The sequence below is a fragment of the Terrapene carolina genome, unplaced genomic scaffold (genome assembly GCF_002925995.2).
Source record: "Terrapene carolina triunguis isolate 2854851 unplaced genomic scaffold, T_m_triunguis-2.0 Scaffold97, whole genome shotgun sequence".
Classification (NCBI taxonomy): domain Eukaryota; kingdom Metazoa; phylum Chordata; order Testudines; family Emydidae; genus Terrapene; species Terrapene triunguis.
The window spans coordinates 260669-280038 of record NW_020664448.1 but is presented as its reverse complement, the minus strand read 5'-3'; the positions used below and the strand labels follow the sequence as shown (position 1 = coordinate 280038).

At 54.4% G+C, this 19370-nt stretch overlaps 1 protein-coding gene across 3 annotated transcripts in view; it reads left to right on the top strand.

The window, feature by feature from the left end:
• The first annotated feature begins 3059 nt into the window (after positions 1-3059).
• Positions 3060-19370, top strand: part of P4HA3 (prolyl 4-hydroxylase subunit alpha 3) — a 32213-nt gene continuing 15902 nt past the window's right edge. Inside the window, exons 1-7 of one of the 3 annotated variants that reach the window (XM_026651638.2) lie at positions 3060-4266; positions 4941-5164; positions 9797-9946; positions 12092-12143; positions 14154-14317; positions 14959-15135; positions 16833-16897. In XM_026651638.2, the coding sequence (XP_026507423.1) occupies positions 3963-4266; positions 4941-5164; positions 9797-9946; positions 12092-12143; positions 14154-14317; positions 14959-15135; positions 16833-16897 (1136 nt within the window). In that variant the 5' untranslated portion in view covers positions 3060-3962. The remainder of the gene's footprint in view (positions 4267-4940; positions 5165-9796; positions 9947-12091; positions 12144-14153; positions 14318-14958; positions 15136-16832; positions 16898-19370) is intronic. The other 2 variants (XM_026651637.2, XM_026651636.2) reach the window with 2 other exon arrangements.

Genomic DNA, 19370 nt, shown 5'->3' with positions numbered 1-19370 from the left:
ATTGGTATCAAAGGGAGTTTTGCCCACGGAAGGACTTAGGCTGGGATTCTCCAGGGAGGCTAGGAGAGTTAGGCACCAAAATACCTTGGCGGCTCTGCGCGGAGGTGGCCGGTCCCACTGGAACTCAATGGGAGTTGGACACCTATGCTCTTGGGAAAACCCCTGCCTTAAATACAAATGAATAATGACGGGCGGATTGTGATGCTTCACTGGGAGGCCGACAGAGGCTTGGCCTCAGGATTGCAAGCAGCTGTAAATAGGCAGCTCAGAGCCCCGGGGACAGAGCAGAACTGGTTCATCTCCAGACAGAGAACTGATTCCAGGGTAATTATTACAGTCTGATGGGTTATAATTCTCATCGGATTAAAAAACACTAAGGCCAGTGTACACCTAGCAGCAGTGTGAGCTACAGGGGTGTGAATGCACTTTAGAACTCAGACCCCCACAGTCCGCATTGCTGTTCCGTGTAGACAAGCCCTAAGAGCCTGATTCAGCAAGGTACCTTTAACCACAAGAACATTCCCACCGACTCCAAGGGCACTAACTACTCACTGGCTTAAGTTGGGCGTGTGTGTAGGTACCTTGCTGAATTGCATTGGCCGAAATCAGGAGTGACTCCATGGACATCAGTGGAGTTGCACCGAATTAGTGTGAGAGGAGAGCCAGGCTCTGGAACATAAGTTAGGAATATGGGCCAGATCTTGCGTTCTGTACTTAATTTCAACACAGTCCTTATTGGGGCTAAACTTACATGGACGTCACTGTTAGGTTTGCTCAATGAAGGACCAGGGAATATGCCCTTCCTCTGTTATTTCTTTGGACTGTTGCTTCCTTGTGTTACATCTGTGGCTACCTTCCACACAGGGAAAACATAGATGCAATAAAAGATACTCTAACCAGTTGGCTTCCATACAAGATGAGTCTTGTAGACATTGCCAGAGGTATCTGCCTAGGAAGTGTTTGATCAGCCACGTGCTTGCGTCATTTTAAATACATTCCTGTTGTCTTTAGAACCCAGGTCTTTCATGGATCTTCCCTGTCTGACTTCTAAAGCACCTACCACTGCAGTGTGTAAGCAGTGTAGTGTAGCGATTAGATCAGCTGTTCACTCACAATGAATATGTTTCTACAAGTTTTTCTTCTCATTGTAAATTGTCCATGAATAGATCTTGAAAGTCTCCCATTTATTCTTCGGTCACAAAAACCCGGCTCTTTCTGTGGACTGTCTTACTTTGTGTATGTATAATGTATAGCTCAGTGGTCCCCAAAGTGTGGGGCACGGTGGGGCATGGGCCAGCCCCCAAAGAGGGTAGGGAGGAAGCGCCATCCAGCCCCGCTCTGCCCCCAGCTCTGCTCCACCACGACCCCGGCTCCCAGCCGTGGCTCTGCTCCCAGCCTTGGCCTTGTCCCCATCTGCAGCCCCAGTCTCGGCCCCTGATTCCCAGCTGCGGCCCCAGCTGCCGGCCACAACCACAGCCCAGCTGAGGCTCCACTCCCGGCCCCAGCTCCAGCTGCCAGCCCTGACTGTGGCCCAGCACTCCGGCCTCAGCCCCAGTCCTGCCCCCAGCTTTGGCCTCTGGCCATGGGTCCACTCCCAGCCTTGGCTCCTGACGGCGACTCATGGGGGCAGGGCATGGACAGAGGTAAGAGGGCGCAATGTGAAAAGTTTGGGAACCACTGGCCAAGCTAATGAAGTGCTGATCTTCACTGGGGCTGCAAGGAACTACTGCAATAAAAATAATAAGAGAGAGATCTGGGTAGGTGAAATATGTGTTGCTCATTTTACTCCTGGGTGAATTCTACGCCACTGCGCACATGCAGAATGTATGTCCCCTGCAGATTTCTTTGCTTCCCCGCAGAAAAATGACTTTCTGATGGGGAAGCAAAGGGAAGTCACAAGAGCGGTTATGCCACCCTCCCCAGCAGTATGTTTTGGGTGCCCAGATCAGCCAGCAGAGAGGTAAATCACTGTGGGGCAGGGGGCGGGACTGGGGAAGACCTGGCTCGTGGCTCCTCCCTGTGCCAGGCTCAGCTGCTAGTACCAGCTGGGTTGGGGAGGACGGGACTTCCTCTTCCCCTGCACGGCATCTGGGGCCATGCCAGACCACCCTCAGATTTCTCCCCCATCTGTAGGAAGCTCTGCAAACTTCCCCTCCCCCACCCGTGCTTCCTGCACCCATCGCTCCTCAGCTGCAGGGGGAGGGATCACTGTACAGGGAGCTGCTCCCCCATCTGCCCAACCCCCGTGCATCCAGACGCCCTCATACCCAGACCCTCCCACCAAGCCTCACTGCCCCCACACCCAGAACTCCCCCTATCTGGAGATATTTAAGAGTAGGTTAGATAAATGTCTGTCAGGGATGGTCTAGACAGTATTTGGTCCTGCCATGAGGGCAGGGGACTGGACGTGATGACCTCTCGAGGTCCCTTCCAGTCCTAGAATCTATGAATCTGATGAGCCGCACTCCTCCTGCACCTGGACCACTCCAATGAGCCACCTGCACCCGGATCCCCACCCTACCGAGCCCCAACCAGCTGAACCTGGATCCCCACCCCACTGAGCCCCACTCCCCCAGCATCTGGACTCCCCCACTGAGCCCCCCACACCCAGACTCCCCTTCTGAGCTCTATCCCCCCCATTCCCAGACTCCCCCCGCTGAGCGCCAACCACCTTCACCTGGACCTCCCCTACCATTGCACCAGAACCCTCCAACAAGCCGCTGTGCATCCAGATTCCCCCCACACCCAGATCCCAGATTGACCCACACAGAACCCTCTCAACTCACACCTGGATCCCCCCACACTAAGCCCCTCCACACCTGGATCCTGCCTTGCTGAGCCTGCCTGCCCACACCTGGTGCACCTGGTCCTTGTGCTGTGTCAGAGTTGGGTGCAGCCTCACTGCTGAGTCCGTGTTCCGGGGTGGGGAGCTGCACAGTGATGTCCCACACCTCTGTGCAGCCAGTGGCCTGTGCTACCCAATGCCATGCTGGAGCCTCCACATTTATCTGACAAATACAATTTGCAGAACTTTGCAGAATTTTAAAATATTGTGCACAGGATTTTTAATTTTTTGGTGCAGAATTCCCTCAGGAGTATCCTTTGCATTTGACTGGAGATGGGTGCAAGCTATGGATCTAAATTTCAACCACAAAGGGAGTTTGGCTCTGGGGATTTGGTTCATCCCATTATAATGACAGGGGGCATTTGTAATATACCTAGTTCCAGGTTTAGATTTTGTACCAGCCCAATGCTGAATGGTGTGCAGACCTGGGGGGTTCCTTCTGGCCCCTCTGACTAGCGAGGTGACACTCTCCAGTCATCATTGTTTATGGAGCAGTCAGGCTGCAGGTTCAACATGTGACTCCTGACACAGAGGGATTTACTGCAGGGAGACAATCTCAGGGTCTGGATTTGAGCTCAGGAGTCTAATAATGAGGTCAGTGGAAAATACCTTTTTATGAGGACTGGTCACATGACTAACATCTGGAATGAGTCAAGCTCTAGGCACCATGTTATGGCTTTCCCCCCTGCTCAGCTGAGCACAACAGAAAATCTAAAGTTAGATCCAAGCTGAAGTCAAAGCAGGGATCTGGGGCTTGGGCATCTCTGAGCCAGACAATGGAGCCGGCCATTGCAACTGCTGATCTGCCCATGGAAAAGAGAAAGTACCAGGCACCACAAGCTTACGTGAGCAACAGAAAGTGACCCCTTCTTCCCCTTGCATTTCTGAGTGGGTTTGATCTGAGCTCAAGCGGAGGGGACCCGGGGGAATGAAAGTCGTTAGAGATGTTAGCTTAGCCCCATCCTGCTCATTCCCGCCACAGGGCTTAGTAAGAGCCAGCTCTGGTCTTGTTAGCATAGGAGAGATACCCAGATCCATCAGAGCCCCGCCCTTCCTGCAGCTGAGGGGGCAGGAGCTGCTCACCTGACCCCTGCTTTGTCCTGTCCAGTTTCAACTGATGGCGCTTCCCCCGAGCCACCATCCCCCAGTCTTTCCAGCTCTCACTGCCGAGGAGTTTCCCCAGCTCCGTGCTCCCCCGCCCGCCGCCCAACCTGCTGCAATGGGCTGCGCTGGCTGGTTCCAGTGTCTGGGAGGGATTGCCCTGCTTGTGCCTTCCAGGTTTTACAACAAGGTGCAGGATTTGCACCAAGGAACCGGGGGCTCTGCGGCGAACCCGTTACTCGCCTACTCGCTGATCAAGAGGCTGCAGTCCGATTGGCTGAATGTGGTGCACAGCCTGGAGGCCAGTGAGAACACTCAAGGTACCGGAGAGGGGGCAGTCCCGAACCCACAGCTGCCGCGTACCCACAGCGCTTGACCTGTTTTGAGTCAGCAGATGAGCGCAGTGGGTGGGATTCACAGAGGTATTCAAGCACCTAATTCCCATTGATCCCCATGGGAGTTAGGCACCTCCATGCCTTTGTGAATCTCCCACCGTGTGTCTAGAGGAGCTGGGGGTTGGGGTTGGGGCTAGAGGCTCAGCTGGTGTCACCTGGCCTGGATCCATCACCTCCATGTAGAGATAATGAGGGGGATGCTCAAGGGAGGGATTGAAAGTGGGAGGGGAAGGAAGTAGAAGAGGGGGTGGTGGAGAATGAAGGGGGAGGGGGAGGAAGGTGATGGCCAGGAAGGTGAGGAGAGGAAATGGGAAGGGAATAACAGGAGACAATAGGGGAGAGTCAGGTATGGGGGACGGAGAGGAGTGAGAGCAAGGGGCACAAGTCCAGGCACGCTGGGTACCCATGGATGGGCAAACAAGGGGAAGGTCCCATTTGTTCGGCACTGAAAGGCTTTCGGACGGCTTTTCAGGGGAAGCCCCTTCTTCATGAATCCCTCCTTAGCTCCAGCCCATGTAAGTGCTTAGCTGGGCACTGGCATTCCATTCTCCGCAGCCCAGCTGATACCCCCCCTCTCTCCCCAATCACTGACATTACAGCGCTCAAGTACGGCTACACGCAGGTGGAGAAGGACCTGCCTGACTTCGAGGACTTGGAGGGAGCAGCACGGGCGCTGATGAGGCTGCAGGACGTCTACGCTCTGAGCGTGAAGGGGCTGGCGAAAGGCGTGTTCCAGAGAGCCAGCGGCACCCACCTCCCCGACCTCTACAGCCCCGGGCAGCTCTTCCCACTCTCCGCTGATGACTGCTTCCTCGTCGGCAAGGTGAGGGGGAGCCATAGGGTCAGCACTGCAGGGGCACGGGCAAGGGGGTTACCAGGCTGTCCCTTGACCTGTACGTAAAAGCATCTCCTATGGAGCCGTCTGCGGGGACGAACTCCAGCCACTAGAGGGGGACAAAGAGCCAGGCTGCGTTAACGTGGGTTGCACGTATCTCATGAAGGCTGCTGACTGCAGTGGCTTCAAGTCCCTGTGGGTTAGTAAGAGCACCCAGGTCCATCAATGCCCTGCCCCTCCTTAGCTGATGGGACAGGATCTGCCCACCTGATCTCTACTCAGGGCGGCCAATGTAGGATGAAATTCCCTCCCATCAGGCTCATTGTCAATAGGCCCTGGAGGAAATTTGCTTCCTGGCCACAAATTCAGTGGTCAGTTTAATTGTGTGTGTAAGAAACTGGAACATTAGCTCTGCTGGCAACTGCGGGGATTGAACTCAGGACCCTCAGCACAAGCCCTAAAGAGCTCCCTTCCACTGTAAGTAGCAGGGTTTGTCACCACTGGGGCCAGCCACTAGGGGGAGACATGGTCACATGCACGAAGCCAGCCTAGGATACCATGAGTACGTGTTATGTGTAGGCCCCTAGTCTTTTCAGGCACAGAAGACACCAGTGAAATGCCTGGTAGCAAGTCCACAGCATCCACTCAGTGCCCCTTGATCGACTAGTTCTAATCCAGTCTGTGCTAAACCCGTCTCCCTGCACAATTGTCTTCCCAGCTCACTCCGCAGGGACTGGACTGCATGGTGGGCAGTCAGTGTGCGAAAATGGGTCACATGCAGGGGCTCCGGCCCTTGGCTAGGCCGGAAGCTGGAGCCGGGCACTGGTAAGAGCTGCCCAGGGAGCCTGGGCCGTTGTGGGGAGCCCCAGACCCTCCACCTGCCCTGGGCTGGGAGCTGGGGTGCCCAAGAGCAGCCCCTGGCCCATGTCCCCACCCTCTGGGACAAGTCACCCAGAGCAGGTGGAGAGTCCGGGGCTCCCCATAGGAGCCCAGGCTCCCTGGGTGGTTCTTGCTACTGCCTGGCTCTGGCTTTTGGCCTGGCCAGGGGAGGGACCTCAGGGGGAAGAGGAGCAGCAGGGGATGGGGCCTCGTGGTGAGGGGGCCTAAGGCCCACCTCAGCCCCCCCCCCCCCCACACACACACACACTGGGAAAAGCCTGACGCCACCCCTGAGCCTCCGGCAGGCACACAGCAGCACTGTCGGGAATCCAGGACAAATGGCGGAAGTCCCCCTGGAGCACACCCCACCGAGGAGCAGGGGCTGGTACCAGGAGATGCAGCATTAGCAGAAGCCAGCCTAATATAAGGGGGCTACGTCCCTCGTCAGTGTGCCAGGCCGGATACGATGCTCTGCCATCGCCGTGTTCATGTCACGCTGTCACAAATTCAAAGCTCACTTTGCTACGAAAGGCTCCACATGCGATTTAAATAAAGGGCCTGCCGTACCCAGCACACGCCACCTTCATGGGGCCCGTTCACCCGGAGCAAGTATCACCCTTTGAACCAAATAGAGCAGCATAGGCGTCCCAGGGAGCCCCAGTCCCAGCTGTGATGGCGAAGCTAGGTTCCCATCTGAGCTCCCCCAGATGGCGCTGGGGGCCCTGAACTCAGGCGCACAAGCGGGAAGCGAGTTCTGAATGCCTCTGACAGAAACAGCTGGGACTCTCTCCATTCTAGCCCAGAATTTCTTTACCCTGAGGAAGCACCAGCCACAGCATCAGGAGATCTGGGTTCTATTCCCAGCCCTGCCATGTGAACTTGGGTGAGGCACTTCACCCCACTGTGCCTCCGTCTGTCCAGCTGTGAAATGGGGACAATCAGACTTGCCTTGCAAGGGTGACAGTCCCTGGATGTTGTAAAGTGCACAAGTATCAGAGGGGTAGCCGTGTTAGTCTGTATCCACAAAAACAACGAGGAGTCCGGTGGCACCTTAAAGACTAACAGATTTATTTGGGCATAAGCTTTCATGGGTAAAAAACCCCACTTCTTCAGATGCACGTGACCTTGATCATTTGGGGGAAATTATGAAGTTACAGTGATAAGAAATTACACTGGATATTTCTTTCCTCAAATATTGCGAGACCCTTTCTGACTCATCTCTTAGACATTCCTGGCAGACAGTGACAGCAAGCGCTGCAATCCTGTTTCATGCAGTCACACCAGGCAAGGAGACGTCTGGTCCCAATCTCTGACTGTGATTAATTACAACAGTCTGGGAGTTCAGTTATAGCCCGGAGAACAGATTTTCTCACTGCCTGTGGCTATAGGAAGGGAAGGGCTGGGGCAGCAGAGACACAACTCAGATTTCCTGATTTCTTTTTCCCTCATCATTTAGGAGAACTCCACATTCCCTTCAGTAGATCTAGGGCACACAGGCGATCGTTCAGCTATTACAAAGTGCTTTATGATCAATTAATTAAGCCCCACAACCTGAAAACAGATAGACTGTGGATGTGCTGAGACCACTGCCTGTCATGCTGGCCTATACTGTCTCATTGTTTCTGTGTATTCCCCAGGCTGTCTGTATTTACCTGTTGTCTCTTCTTGACTTATACTTAGGTTGTGAGCTCTTTGGAGCAGTGATTAACTTTTTGGCCTCTGTTTGTACAGTATCTGGAACAATGGGGTCTTGGGCCATGACTGGGGCTCCTACACGCTATGAAAATACAAAATAATAATAACACCCTTGGGAATTAGGTTAAGTATCACTGGTCCCCATTTACAAAGGATGCAACTGAATCATAGAGAAATTAAGTGACCAGCCCAAGGACACACAGCAAGTCATTGGCAGAGCTAATAGACCCTTGAGGACCTGAGCCCAGTCCCCTGCTCTAACCACTAGACTAGACCTGAACTATCAGCATAGAAAACACAAATAAAGTACTGGACCAATACATTTACGCTGGTGAATAACAATCATTGGAATGTCACTGCAAAACCGTCACTTGTTTGGATAATAAACCTCAAACCCTGTTGCCAATTCTTGCATATTTATCAGCCCCGGCTCCAGCAGTCGTGTCGTGTCAAGTGAAAAATCTCAGCTTTCATTTAACAAAGCAAGTTTCTAGCCCTCATGTTTGCCAAGGAGAGGTTGGAAACGTGACCCCCTAATAGGTCAAAACTCAGAAGGCCCATAAAAAAGGATCCCAAGTGTATTACGGTTCAAATCTCATTACTTTGAAGATTATCTCATGATTTTTTGCAGCCAGACTCATGATTCTGGGGGGGGTGGGGGGAGGCTGGCCAGACCAGATACTGTGTAAATCCCCCGACCGCCACTTTTTAAAATGTTCCGTGTTGTTTTGAACACGGCAAATAGTTCAAATCTCAACTCCTGCCCCCCCAAATACTTTTAAAAATGCAGTCAGTGAGACAGCAAAGGAGCAGGGGGGAAATAACAGGAGGAAGACTAAGGGCTGGTCTACACTGGTAACTTACGTCGGCATAGCTACCTCCCCTCAGGGGTGTGAAAAATCCACACCCCGGGAGATGAAGCAATGCCACCTAACCCCCAGTGTAGACAGACATTCTTCCGTCAGCCCAGCTTCTGCCTCCCAGGGAGGTGGATTACCTACGCCAGCCAGAGAACCCCTCCTGTTGGCATAGGTAGTGTCTACTCTGAAGCACTACAGCTGTTCCACTGTAGCGTTTTAAGTAGCTGAATTTGCAGCAATCCATGCTTAGCCTCTGCTAGTCCTTAACCTGGATGGAAAGGTCACTTCATGCAATTATCGCTGACTGGATTAGCCGCAGCAGCAATGGAACATGAGCTATGCCCTAATGGGAAAGGGGCGCCCACACTCACAGGCAAGGACATTACTTGGGGTCCCACCCAGCATGTCTGACTCAGCCACTAGCCCGCTTGCAAGCAGTGGTGCTAAGATACTTAGGGACAGGCAAAACCATCACCAGGGAGAGAAGGCTGGTCATGTGGCTAAGGCACTAAACAGGTACTCAGGATATGTGGGTTCAGGTCTCACCTGGGCTACAGGTTTCCTGTGTGATACTGAACAAGTCACTTAACCTCCCGGTTCCCCTATGTATAAAAGAAATGTAAAATTATGGAAAAATCCTAATTCTTATCCAGCACTCTTCCTCAGTAGATCTCAAAGTGCTTTGCAAAGGAGAGCAGCAGCATCAACCCCATTTTATACCTGGAGAAACTGAGGCACAGAGCAGTGAAGTGACTTGCACAACAGGCCAGTGGCAGAGCACCAAAGAAAAGTCAGCTCTCCTGAGTCCCAGCCCAGTGGTCTATTCACTAGGCCACGCTGCCCCTCAGGAAGTAACAATACGTCCTTTGTCTGTCTTGTCTATGTCGATTGCAAACTCTACAGGGCACAGGCTGCCTCTTACTCTGGGTCTGTACAGCACCTTGCACAATGGGGCCCAGATCGCAAAGGGAGAACAAATAACAATAAGATAGCTAGCAGGGAGTCAGACCAGGGACGCATTTGGCCCACTGATTTCTGTTTGAGCTTTGCTGAGCTGCAGCACTGAGGCCAAGCTGTGTTATAATACGGCCCATGGACGCGTTTCCTTCCCCTCCTCCCCGCCCCACCCTCCATGCCCCGCTCCAGCCCTCCGGGTGGATGTGGCATCTCGTCTGATATCCTGCAGGTGGCGTACGACATGGCGGATTACTACCACTCCATTGCCTGGCTGGAGGAAGCCGTCAGCCTCTTCCGCGTCTCCTACGGGGAGTGGAACACGGAGGACGAGGGCAGCCTAGAGGACGCGCTGGACCATCTGGCTTTTTCCTATTTCAAGGTGAGTCCATGGGGCCAATCTTCACCTGCCCGGCAGGGCTGCGTTCCAGATCGCACGGAGCTAGGAACACGGGCCGTTGGCAGCAAAAGCCGGTCGTGCTGTTTCTGTTGGGTAACGTGAGGACAGGGGCGGCTCCAGGCACCAGCACAGCAAGCGTGTGCCTGGGGCGGCAAGCCGTGGGGGGTGCCCTGCCGGTCGCTGTGAGGGCGGCAGTCAGGGAGCCTTCAGCGGCATGCCTGCGGGAGGTCCGCCGGTCCCGCGGCTTTGGCGGCAATTCAGCGGCGGGGACGCCGAAGGCGCGGCACCGGCTGACCTCCTGCAGGCATGCCGCCAAATCGGCGTGACCAGTGGACTGCCCACAGGCGCGCTGCCGAAAACCGCCTGACTGCCATGCTTGGGGCGGCAAAAAACATAGAGCCGCCCCTGCATGAGGGGCTCTCCATTGGGTGCGTATGGAAACGAGACCTGAACCAACACCCCAGATGCAAACACCTGGGCCCAGCTCCTGGGCTGTGACTAGGGAGTGCACAGACTGGGGAGGGACGGGGGGTGTCAGTCATGTCTTTAAACCACCTCTGTGGTTTCCTAATCCCGGGCCACCTGGGCACAAGTCAGTGATAACCAGGACACGCTGGCCACGCCTCCTTTTTCCTGGCCACACCCTCTATTCCAGCACATGGGAGGAGGTCCTGTAGGAACCACTACGCTGGCTGTATGCCCAGGAGATCCCCCTATGCTGGGCTGACCCCACCCTACCCCCTAGGGCTGACTACCCCAGTATCAGGCCATGTTGCACCAGCAGCCCGGCATGCCGCAGCCCAGCCCTCAGAGATTTGGGTGGGTTTCCAAATCCAGATTGCAGCTGGCTCCTATCTTTGTAGCGGGGTGACATGAAAGCCGGATCTGCTCTCCCCAGACTGCGCGGGGTTTGTGGGCCACAGCAGAGCTGGACGCTGCAGCGCAGGCCCATCTCCAGTGGCTTTGCTTATTTGTGCATCAGTCACAAGTTCATCTCACCACCCGCACTGGCCCCCGGGCCAGGAGCCTCTCGTCCCACTCAGTAACAAGCTACCCTCCAGCCAGCCAGAGCTTGTGCCCTTTGTCTGCCGGCCAACTCCCCTCCCTCCATTTCCTCAAATAACAAAACTCTTGTTTCATCTCATTCATTTCCCTGCCTGCTCCGGGCCTGCGGCTGTTTTGCTCAGGTGCCTCCTGCTGACTGAGCGGCATGTTACCGTGCATGGAAGGAAGCCCCTTCTGCTGGCGTCCTACCTGCCCCTGCAGCCAGCCTGGACACTGTCTTTGAGCCTCTAAGCCACTAACTCCCCAGATCCCTCCCCGGCCCTGCTCCAGTGACTGCAATTGACTGAATGTCCAGCGGCAAGGTGCCGGCACTGGGGGAATCTCATCCTGGCCGGCCAGAATGACTCAGCCTCAAATCCTCTGTCCAGGGGCAGCCTCCTTCCCTCACCCCACCTCCAGGTACCGCTAGCAGCCGCTGGGCTGTCTAGTAGCTACGCTGCTGAGCTTGATTCAGGCCCGGATAAGCTGGTGTGATGCAGGGCTTCGGCCCCCAGTGATGGCACACTGTGATGATGATGCAAGGTGCCAGCATGACCTGCTCTCTGGATGGACCCACAGCCAAGCCGCACTGCTCCAGAAGTGGGTGGTGCTGGCTGGAGAGGGGGTGTGGCCAGAATACTCCTGTGCCAGCCTCCACTGGGCAGCTTCTAATGGTGCCCAATCGCTAGTGGGATCCTTAGGGGAAGTGTCTTCCCCACCCTGCCCAGGGCACCAGGTGCATGCGCATGCAGGACCCGATCCAAAGCCCGATGAAGCCACCAGGCCCCCATTGATTTCAGTGGTGCTTTGGTTCAGACTCGTCGCCGTTAAGACTCTGAATCAGCCTGAGCCGTGATGCTCGGATCGGAATCAGAACTCGGAGTGCGCTTGTTCGCAGCCTCTGGTGTGTGTGGGTCAGGGACTGACCACGCCAGTGATTCCTGCAGCTGATCTGGCTTTGTTTGGGCCCATTTCTCTGGTGCATGGTGGGAGCAGGGGGCAGGGGGTCCTGGCTTGAGCAAATGCATACCGGACACCCATCGTACCAGGGACACCCATGTTTCCTCTCTCTCTCTCTCCTAGGCAGGAAATGTGTCTCATGCCTTAAGCCTCTCCAGAGAGTTTCTTCACTATGGTATGTGATTGTCAGTGGGAAATCAGTGACTTTTCCCTCCGCTCTGGGTGAAAAGCTGCTTTTCATTGAAACCAGGGGTTCTCCAGCGGTGACCCATGGAGCCTCTACCCATGCTGTGCAGGATATAACGGGCTGGCAAGGAAGCAGGGGGGCGGGGGGGCTGGAAAGGGCGGGTCTTTCCTACACGGCAGGCTGTAAAACTCCTAAATTGCTGAGCTAAATGAGCGCCAGGTTTATAGACCAGCTGTGCTGAGCTCATGCTCACCACAGCTAAGGTGGGGGGGAGGCAATTCACCCCTCCCCCAATTCTGGGGTAGCCAGGGCCAAACTGGCTCCAGGTGCAAGTTAGAGCAGCCCCAGGGTTGCTCTAACGTAGGCTGGCTGCACCGTTCTGTCACACCAGCCTGGCTGCAGTGTATGGTCCAGGTTCTGGCCCAGTCCCCAGGCAATCCTCCGCTGCCTGATGAAGGCAGCATCCATTCATTCTCTTTCCACCACTGGAGTGGCACAAAGGGACTTTAACTCAGGCTGCAGATCAAGCCCAAGCTTTTATTGCGCTGACTCTCATGCGTATCTAGTTGTTACACGCTTTTCTAAGTGCCTGAAAATTGTTCCCTGAGTTGGTAAACGTCATAACTAACCGGCCAGTGTGTATGTGCACCACTGACCTCTACTGGCTAGAATTAGCAGTGCTCCATGGTATCATATAGAGTCAGGTGATAGAGACCCCACTTTAGCTCAAGTGGCCCAGGGTCGGGCTTTGAGAGCAGAAGGATCTGAGTTCTGTTCTCACGCTCCCCATGAAATTCAGTTTGGCCATGGGACACAGCATGGGATTGGTGACAACCGGGAAATCCCTTAGTGACTGTGGATTATAGATTTTAATTAAGGACAGAAGGGACTGTTGTGATCATCGAATCCAGGGGGTCTCAAACTGCGGGTCGCAAGGTTATTATGTGGGGGGTCATGAGCTGTCAGCCCCACACATGGCGGGGATCCGGCTGTCAGCCCCGTTCATGGCGGAGAGCCCGAGCCCCTCCCACCCAGCTCCACCCCCAGCCCCGCTCCGCCTCCAGCATTGAAAATAGTGTTCAATATCAAAAAATGTGTTTTTAATGGATAAGGAAGGTCGCACTCAGAGGCTTGCTGTGTGAAAGGGTCACCAACACAAAACGTTTGAGAACGCTTCTCTAATCTGATCTCCTGCATAGCACAGGCCAGAGGACATTGCCCAGTCATACCTGGGTCAAGTCCATAACTTGTGTCTGAGCTAGCCTGTGCCTTTAAGAAAGACAGCCAGTTATGACTTGAAGGCCGCAAGTGATGGAAAATCCACCATGGTCCTTGGTAAATTGTTCCAGTGGCATGAGTTACAACCTGTGGAACTCCTTGCCTGAGGAGGTTGTGAAGGCTAGGATTATAACAGCGTTTAAAAGAGAACTGGATAAATTAATGGAGGTTAAGTCCATTAATGGCTATAAGCCAGGATGGGTAAGGAATGGTGTCCCTAGCTCTGTTTGTCAGAGGGTGGAGATGGATGGCAGGAGAGCGATCACTTGATCATTACCTGTTAGGTTCACTCCCTCTGGGGCACCTGGCATTGGCCACTGTCGGTAGACAGGATACTGGGCTGGATGGACCTTTGGTCTGACCCAGTATGGCCGTTCTTATGTTCTTATGTTCTTATCTCTTCTGATGTTATTTGGTGAGAGAGACAAACCTTCGAGCTTGTCTCTCTCATCAACAGAAGCCGGCCCATTAAAAGATACGACCTCACCCGCCTTTTCTCTCTAATATCCTGGGACCGACACAGCTACAACAATGCTGCCTGCTGCTGATTTTACTTGTAGTCAGCAAAGAAGGCCAGAGCAGACGAAGAAATGGCTGTTGAAACGCTATGAAAGCTGACGGATGAACTCAGTCAGTGGTGCCTGTGTCCGGGGAGTATCGAAGCACGGCCAAAGCCACCTGCCAAGGGCTGGGGTAACGTGACTGTGTTGTTCCCAACAGATCCCAGCAACAAAAGAATCGCTAGGAATGTCCTGAAGTATGAAAGGCTCTTGGTGGAAAGTCCAGAGCGCGCCAAGGCTGAGGTGGGCCTGCAGAGGCCAAATGTGACTCACCTGCAGACTAGGGACCTCTATGAAGAGCTGTGCCAGACTCTGGGGTCACAGGTATGGAGCCTTGAGCCTTCATGCAGGGCTAGAGGATGACGGTGAATGAGACCCACTCACGTCCTCTTGCCCAGGACAGCCCCGGTGTGTGCCTCAGCTCCACCCCCAGGTGAGGTAGCTCCCACTGCCTAGACTGGTCGGTGTTTGTTGTGTGCCCGCCTCTGTGCCCCCGCTCCGGAGGGTTTGGGGCTGGTCCAGCCCCCAGCGCTGGAGCCTGGCTCTAGACTCAGGCCTTTGAGTGCTGCAGGTCCCCTGCTCCGTCTCTGTAGTTAGCCCTGCTGCAGCTAGTGGTTGTCCGGCGAGAACTGGAGGGAGGCCCAGCAGGCCCCAGTAGCCATCACATAATAGCAGCTTTGGGTCACTGTCAGCCTAGGCCAGGTTTCAGCCGATAGCCCTGAGCTGACTGGCTCTGTGACCCATTGCCAGCCCCCGGGATCCCAGCTCCTGCCTCGTCAGCGCTGCAGGCGAAGCCTTTGCAGCCCTGTGTAAATTCTAAGGACGATCCCGCTGGGAAAGAGGGAGCATGTGGCTCAGGGACCCTGATCCTGCCCCTTTCCCCAGCACTAGATGAGGTTCAGTCCCCTGTAAGCTGGAGTCTCCAGCCGCCTCCTCACACATTCCTTGGACTGGTTTCCTTTCAGCCAACCCAGTATCAGATCCCAGCCCTCCATTGCTCATACGAGACGAACGACAGCCCGTACCTGATCCTCCAGCCGGTGAAAAGAGAGCTGATCCGGCTGCAGCCGTACGTAGCCCTGTACCACGACTTCATCAGCGACCTGGAGGCGGAGAAGATCAAGGGGCTTGCAGCTCCCTGGGTGAGTTCATCAGACAAGGCTCCTTGCAGACCTAATGCACACACCTGTCCTCATACAGCTCTATGGGGCAGAGAACCACCCGTCAATCACCTAGCAGCCGCAAGAGCTGTCTTTCCAGGGCAAGGGGGGAGGGGATGTGATCTGAATGCAGACAAATGCGAGCGTCTGGACAGGTAGAGGTGGGTCTGAACCCCATCCACACATCCAAAGAAACCCACGAGATAGTTCAGCACTTGGTCAGGCCTTCATGACTCCAGCTCCACTTACACCTGCACCCTGTGATGGGATTTTAGCCTTAAGTGGTAGGGGCTTGTTCCTTCCGCGCCGAAGGACGTGGGTCCGAGCCGCACTGCAGCCGAGAACGGGGTGAAGTGTTTTTCAGGACTGGGTGATTTCTAGAAGATCTGCTTTAGTTTAGCCAGGTATTGTGGCAGGGAAGTTCTCTGGCCTGTGCTGTGCAAGAGTTGTAGCCGTGTTGGCCCCAGGATATGAGAGGGACACTGGGGCTCGGGTCAGATCTTTTATTGGCTCGAGTTCTGTGGGTGGAAGAGACAAGCTTTTGAGCTACCCAGAGTTCAGTGTGGCCTTAAAATCTACGAATCCAGCTAAGTTCCTCAACACAGAAGCCGTCTTAGAAACACGAACGACTGTCTGGCCTAACACTCTGGTGGCACGTTCACGGCCTGGCTGCCTGCACCGGTTGCCGGCTCACCCCTTGGAACAGGGATGAAAATCGCTAGCGATCATACAGCGGTGGCGTGAGATTGTCGGGCGGCTGGTTCTTTAGGAGGGCAGGGGGCTAGTGGCGGATGGTCTCCCAGCCAGAGGAACACGAGCGAGAAGCTGCTAGCTAGGGGTAACACAAAGAGAGGGACGGAACCGTCTGCTCATCAGCCCTGAGTTTAAACGCTTTGTTCTGAAGTAAACCGCATGCCTCTAGCTGCCTCTCTGAGCTCCTGGAGGAAGACCTGCTGCCTTGGTACTGGAGCAAACCAGCCCCCGTGGAGAGTAGTAAAACCAGCCCCCATGGAGATTAATAACTGAATCCAGGGCTGACAAGTCGTCAGTGCTGCAGGCCTGGGGTTGTTCGAGAGCTGCCCAAGCTCAGCCCCTTGCTGGGCCCAGCTCTCCTCTCCCTCCCGCTGTCTGGCCTGTGCTGAGTGTCTCATTGAGGTGGTCGTGGGTCCTGCCCCGTTACAGGGAGGACTGTGTCCTCTGGGGGGAGGGATCGCTCAGTGGTTTGAGCATTGGCCTGCTAAACCCAGGGTTGTGAGTTCAATCCTTGAGGGGGCCATTTAGGGATTTGGGGCAAAAATCTGTCTGGGGACTGGTCCTGCTTTGAGCAGGGGGTTGGATTAGATGACCTCCTAAGGTCCCTTCCAACCCTGATATTCTATCATTCCCCTCCTCCCACGGCTACACCTGAGCGTCAGCGGGGAGGGAACTTGCCGGGCCGGCAGCGGCGAAGCAGCGGGTGGCTCAGTGCCCTGCTCTTGCCGGCTGGGTAATAGCGCCCCAGCTTAGATCCCAACTTTGTGGGCCCCATCCCGGCGCAAAGCCTGAATGCACAGATCCATAGCTCCTACCTTAATCCACCTGGGAGTGTATGTGCCTGCCCGCCTCCACGTGTGGCTGCAGCTCCCATATTTGTTACGTCCTCTGACTGTCTCTTGTGCTCTCATCTCCCCGTTGCTCAGCTGCAGAGATCAGTGGTTGCCTCGGAAGAGAAGCAGCAGAAAGCCGAGTACCGGATAAGTAAGAGGTAATTAACCCCCCGGGACGTTGGGGCGCCAGGGTTCTCACAGCTGCAATTCCATGCCTGGTCGAACTGCCTAAGGGAAATGGTTTCACTGCCACGGCGTCTGGCCCGTCTTATTGTTAATCATGTTACAGCAGTACCTAGAGGCCCCCGACTACAGCAGAGTCCCATTGTGCTAGGTGCTGTACAAACTGCAATGGGGGGATTGCAGCATGTGTGGACCTACCCGAGCTAGCTTTGGCCTAGCTGGCTCCCGTACCAATAGCAATGAAGCTGCAGCAGCACGAGCTAGCTGCCCGATTACGTACCCAGGCTCCCTGGTGAGCTTGTACTTGGGTGGCTAGTCCGTGCTGCCGCGGCTTCACTGCTATTGGTACCCAGGCTACGGCTCCACGTGCTGCAGCCACAGATTGCAGCGTAGACACACCCAGGGAGACAGCACCCCTGCCTTGAAGAGCTTACAGATAGACACAGCAGACAGGGGAAAGATTATCCCCCACCCCCTATTGTACAGGTGAGGGACTGAGGAATTTTTATGCCTAAATGCACACAAGACACCCGCTTTGTACCTCGCTTGCCTGGTGTAACTCAGTCCAGGAGTCACGCCCGATTGACCTGGGTGTAAGGGGGGAATCAGACTTAGACCGTCTGGGGCAGAGTTCTGGATGTTCAAGGACTCCCTGCCAGGAAATGTGCTGGGGTAGAATCATAGAATCATAGAATATCAGGGTTGGAAGGGACCTCAGGAGGTCATCTAGTCCAACCCGCTGCTCAAAGCAGGACCAATTCCCAACTAAATCCTCTCAGCCAGGGCTTTGTCAAGCCGGGCCTTAAAAACCTCCAAGGAAGGAGATTCCACCACCTCCCTAGGTAACGCATTCCAGTGCTTCACCACCCTCCTAGTGAAATAGTGTTTCCTAATATCCAACCTAGACCTCCGCCACTGCAACTTGAGACCTTTGCTCCTTGTTCTGTCATCTGCCACCACTGAGAACAGCCGAGCTCCATCCTCTTTGGAACCCCCCCTCAGGTAGTTGAAAGCAGCTATCAAATCCCCCCTCATTCTTCTCTTCTGGAGACTAAACAATCCCAGTTCCCTCAGCCTTTCCTCATAAGTCATGTGCTCCAGACCCCTAATCATTTTTGTTGCCCTCCGCTGGACTCTTTCCAATATTTCCACATCCTTCTTGTAGTGTGGGGCCCAAAACTGGACACAGTATGCCAGATGAGGCCTCACCAATGTCGCATAAAGGGGAACGATCACGTCCCTCGATCTGCTGGCAATGCCCCTACTTATACAGCCCAAAATGCCATTAGCCTTCTTGGCAACAAGAGCACACTGTTGACTCATATCCAGCTTCTCGTCCACTGTGACCCCTAGGTCCTTTTCTGCAGAACTGCTTCCTAGCCATTCGGTCCCTAGTCTGTAGCAGTGCATAGGATTCTTCCGTCCTAAGTGCAGGACTCTGCACTTGTCCTTGTTGAACCTCATCAGGTTTCTTTTGGCCCAATCCTCTAATTTGTCTAGGTCCCTCTGTATCTGATCCCTACCCTCCAGCGTATCTACCACGCCTCCCAGTTTAGTGTCATCTGCAAACTTGCTGAGAGTGCAGTCCACACCATCCTCCAGATCATTAATAAAGATATTAAACAAAACCGGCCCCAGGACCGACCCTTGGGGCACTCCGCTTGAAACCGGCTGCCAACTAGACATGGAGCCATTGATCACTACCCGTTGAGCCCGACGATCTAGCCAGCTTTCTATCCACCTTACAGTCCATTCATCCAGCCCATACTTCTTTAACTTGGCGGCAAGAATACTGTGGGAGACCGTATCAAAAGCTTTGCTAAAGTCAAGGAATAACACATCCACTGCTTTCCCCTCATCCACAGAGCCAGTTATCTCCTCATAGAAGGCAATTAGGTTAGTCAGGCACGACTTCCCCTTGGTGAATCCATGCTGACTGTTCCTGATCACTTTCCACTCCTCTAAGTGTTTCATAATTGATTCCTTGAGGACCTGCTCCATGATTTTTCCAGGGACTGAGGTGAGGCTGACTGGCCTGTAGTTCCCCGGATCCTCCTCCTTCCCTTTTTTTAAAGATGGGCACCACATTAGCCTTTTTCCAGTCATCCGGGACCTCCCCCGATCGCCATGAGTTTTCAATGATGATGGCCAATGGCTCTGCAATCACATCCGCCAACTCCTTTAGCACCCTCGGATGCAGCGCATCTGGCCCCATGGATTTGTGCTCATCCAGTTTTTCTAAATAGTCCCGAACCACTTCTTTCTCCACGGAGGGCTGGTCACCTCCTCCCCATACTGTGCTGCCCAGTCCAGCAGTTTGGGAGCTGACCTTGTTTGTGAAGACAGAGGCAAAAAAAACACTGAGTACATTAGCTTTTTCCACATCCTCTGTCACTAGGTTGCCTCCCTCATTCAGTAAGGGGCCCACACTTTCCTTGACTTTCTTCT